Source organism: Nicotiana tomentosiformis, chromosome 2 (assembly GCF_000390325.3).
Source record: "Nicotiana tomentosiformis chromosome 2, ASM39032v3, whole genome shotgun sequence".
Lineage (NCBI taxonomy): Eukaryota > Viridiplantae > Streptophyta > Magnoliopsida > Solanales > Solanaceae > Nicotiana > Nicotiana tomentosiformis.
The window spans coordinates 189,930,173-189,932,688 of NC_090813.1; the positions used below are offsets into that span (position 1 = coordinate 189,930,173).

The 2,516-nt window shown below is 46.5% G+C and overlaps 1 protein-coding gene across 1 annotated transcript; it reads right to left on the reverse strand.

Moving 5' to 3' along the window:
- Window positions 1–1,678: 1,678 nt before the first annotated feature.
- Window positions 1,679–2,263, reverse strand: LOC138906284 (uncharacterized). The gene has a single exon (XM_070194819.1). The coding sequence runs from the start codon at window positions 2,261–2,263 to the stop codon at window positions 1,679–1,681; it is 585 nt and encodes a 194-aa protein (XP_070050920.1).
- Between the last annotated feature and the right edge of the window lie 253 nt (window positions 2,264–2,516).

Genomic DNA, 2,516 nt, shown 5'->3' on the forward strand with positions numbered 1-2,516 from the left:
ATCCTGCTAAGCCTAGAAAGCTACGAATCTCTGTCGGAGTGGTAGGTCTAGGCTAGGATTTCATAGCCTCAATCTTCTGAGTGTCTACCTTTTTGCCTCCATCGGATACAATCTACCCCAAGAATGCTACAGACTTCAACCAGAACTCATATTTAGAAAACTTAGCATACAATTTATTATCACGGAGGGTTTGGAGTATCGCTCGTAGGTGGTCCACATGCTCATCCTCTGAACGTGAATAAACCAGAATATCATCAATTAAGTCTATCACAAACAAATCTAAATATGGCCGGAATACGTTGTTCATCAAGTCCATAAATATGGCAGGTGCATTCGTCAACTCGAAGGACATGACAAGGAACTCGAAGTGGTCATATCGGGTCCTGAAAGCTGTCTTGGGAATATCTCTCTCCCGAACTCTAACCTGGTGGTACCCCGACCTCAAATCTATCTTTGAAAAGCATCTAGCTCCCTACAACTGATCAAACAAGTCGTCTATCCTTGGAAGTGGATACTTATTCTTAATAGTTATCTTGTTCAGTTGCCTATAATCAATACACATCCTCAGCGAGCCGTCTTTCTACCGTACAAATAGTACCGGTGCACCCCAAGGTGAGGTACTGGGTGTGATGAAACCTTTCTCCAGTAAATCTTTTAACTGCTCCTTTAACTCCTTCAATTCGGTAGGTGCCATTCTATACGGAGGGATGGATATTGGTTGAGTTCCCAGAAGCAAATCGATGCCAAAATCAATCTCTCGCTCTGGAGGAATACTTGGAAGTTCATCTGGGAATACATATGCGTACTCTTTTACTACTGGAATAGACTGAAGTGTAGGTATCTCTGCATCCACATCTCTAACTCGCACAAAATGATATATGCACCCTTTTGCAATCGTTTTCCTCGCCTTCAAATAGGAAATAAACCTACCTCTGGGTGTCGTTGTATTACCTACCCACTCATGGACTGGCTCACCCGGAAAATGAAATCTAGCTATCTTTGCTCGACAATCAACTGTGGCATAGCAAGCTGCCAACCAGTCCATGCCCATGATAGCATCAAACTCCAACATCTCAAGCTCAACTAGGTCGGCTGAGGTCTGACGTCCACAAACTAACATCGTACAACCTCGGCAAAGCCATTTAGCAATAATCGATTCTATGACCGGTATAGATACCGTAAAAGGATCACTTAGTATTTCAGGAACTATACCAGACTTCCCCGCGACAAATGGGGTAATACATGATAAAGTAGATGCTGGGTCTATCAAGGCATAGGCATCGTGAGAGCAAATGGTCAAAATTCCTGTCACAATGTCTGGTGAGGATTCCTGGTCCTATCGACCCGCTAATGCATAACTACGATTCTCGTTTCCACCTGAACTGAAACCTCTACCTCTACCAGCCGAAGACTGAGACTCGCGCCCATAAGGATGCACAGATATAGATGATCTTGTTGCTGAATTCGCTGGTTGTGCCATACACCTAGAATCTCTATTTGGGCAATCTCGCATCATATGCCCCGAACGTCCACATGTATAACAAGCATCTAAACCGGCTCGGCATTGGCCCAAGTTCCCTCTACCGCATATGGTATAGCGCTGCGGAAATGGCCATGTATGCCCCGAACGTCACTGTCATTGCTAATCTGACGTCTTGGAGCTTTCACCTGGTCCTGACTAAGTATAGCGGTCATACCTGTAACCTTGTAGGTGAGGTGGGGGAGGTCTAAGTGGCCGTTTGAAGTACTGGGGCCTGTAACTACCCTGAGACTGCTCCTGAGACCTGGGAAATCTCATCCTCTTATGCTGCCCTGAGTCAGTCCTCTCCATACCCTGCTGCCGACGCCTACCCCTTTCTATATTCTGGGCAAATGCCTGAATCCGGGAGATATCCATACTATCTTGTAATGCAGCAGTGGCACATGCCTTGGTAAACTCTGGGGCCAACCCTGCTATAAACCTATGGATCATGTCCCACATAGTCGCAACTATGGATGGTGCATATCTGGCCAATGAGTCAAAACAAAGACTATACTCTCGAACACTCATATTGCCCTGCTTGAGGGCTAAAAACTGATGGACTCGGGCCTGTCGGATCTCTCGCGGTAAGTACTGGTCATGGAAGGCATCTAAAAAATTCTCCCAATTAGCAAGAGGTGCATCACGTCTCCTGGACCTTTCCCATACCTCATACCAAAGGATGGCTATATCTTGGAGTCGAAAAGCTGCTAACTCAACTGCCGCTTTCTCCGTGGCATGCATAACCCGAAAGATCCTGTGAAGCTAATCTATGAAATCCTACGGGTCCTCCCTCTGATCTGTCCCCGTGAACTCTGGGGACTTAAAGCAATAAACTCTCGGACCCTTGAACTCCCAGATCCCTTAGAAGGTCCTGCACTAATGAATGCCCTAGCCTGTTGCTGCGTAGCTACCAACTGTGCCAACAAATGCACCGCACTCCTCAAGTCCTGATCTGATGGAAGCAGAGGGGGAACTGGATGTGCGGTCTCCCTAG

Bases quoted from the DNA above. Each gene is read 5' to 3' on its own strand.
- LOC138906284 (XM_070194819.1), bottom strand. From the start codon at position 2,263: ATGCATGCCACGGAGAAAGCGGCAGTTGAGTTAGCAGCTTTTCGACTC.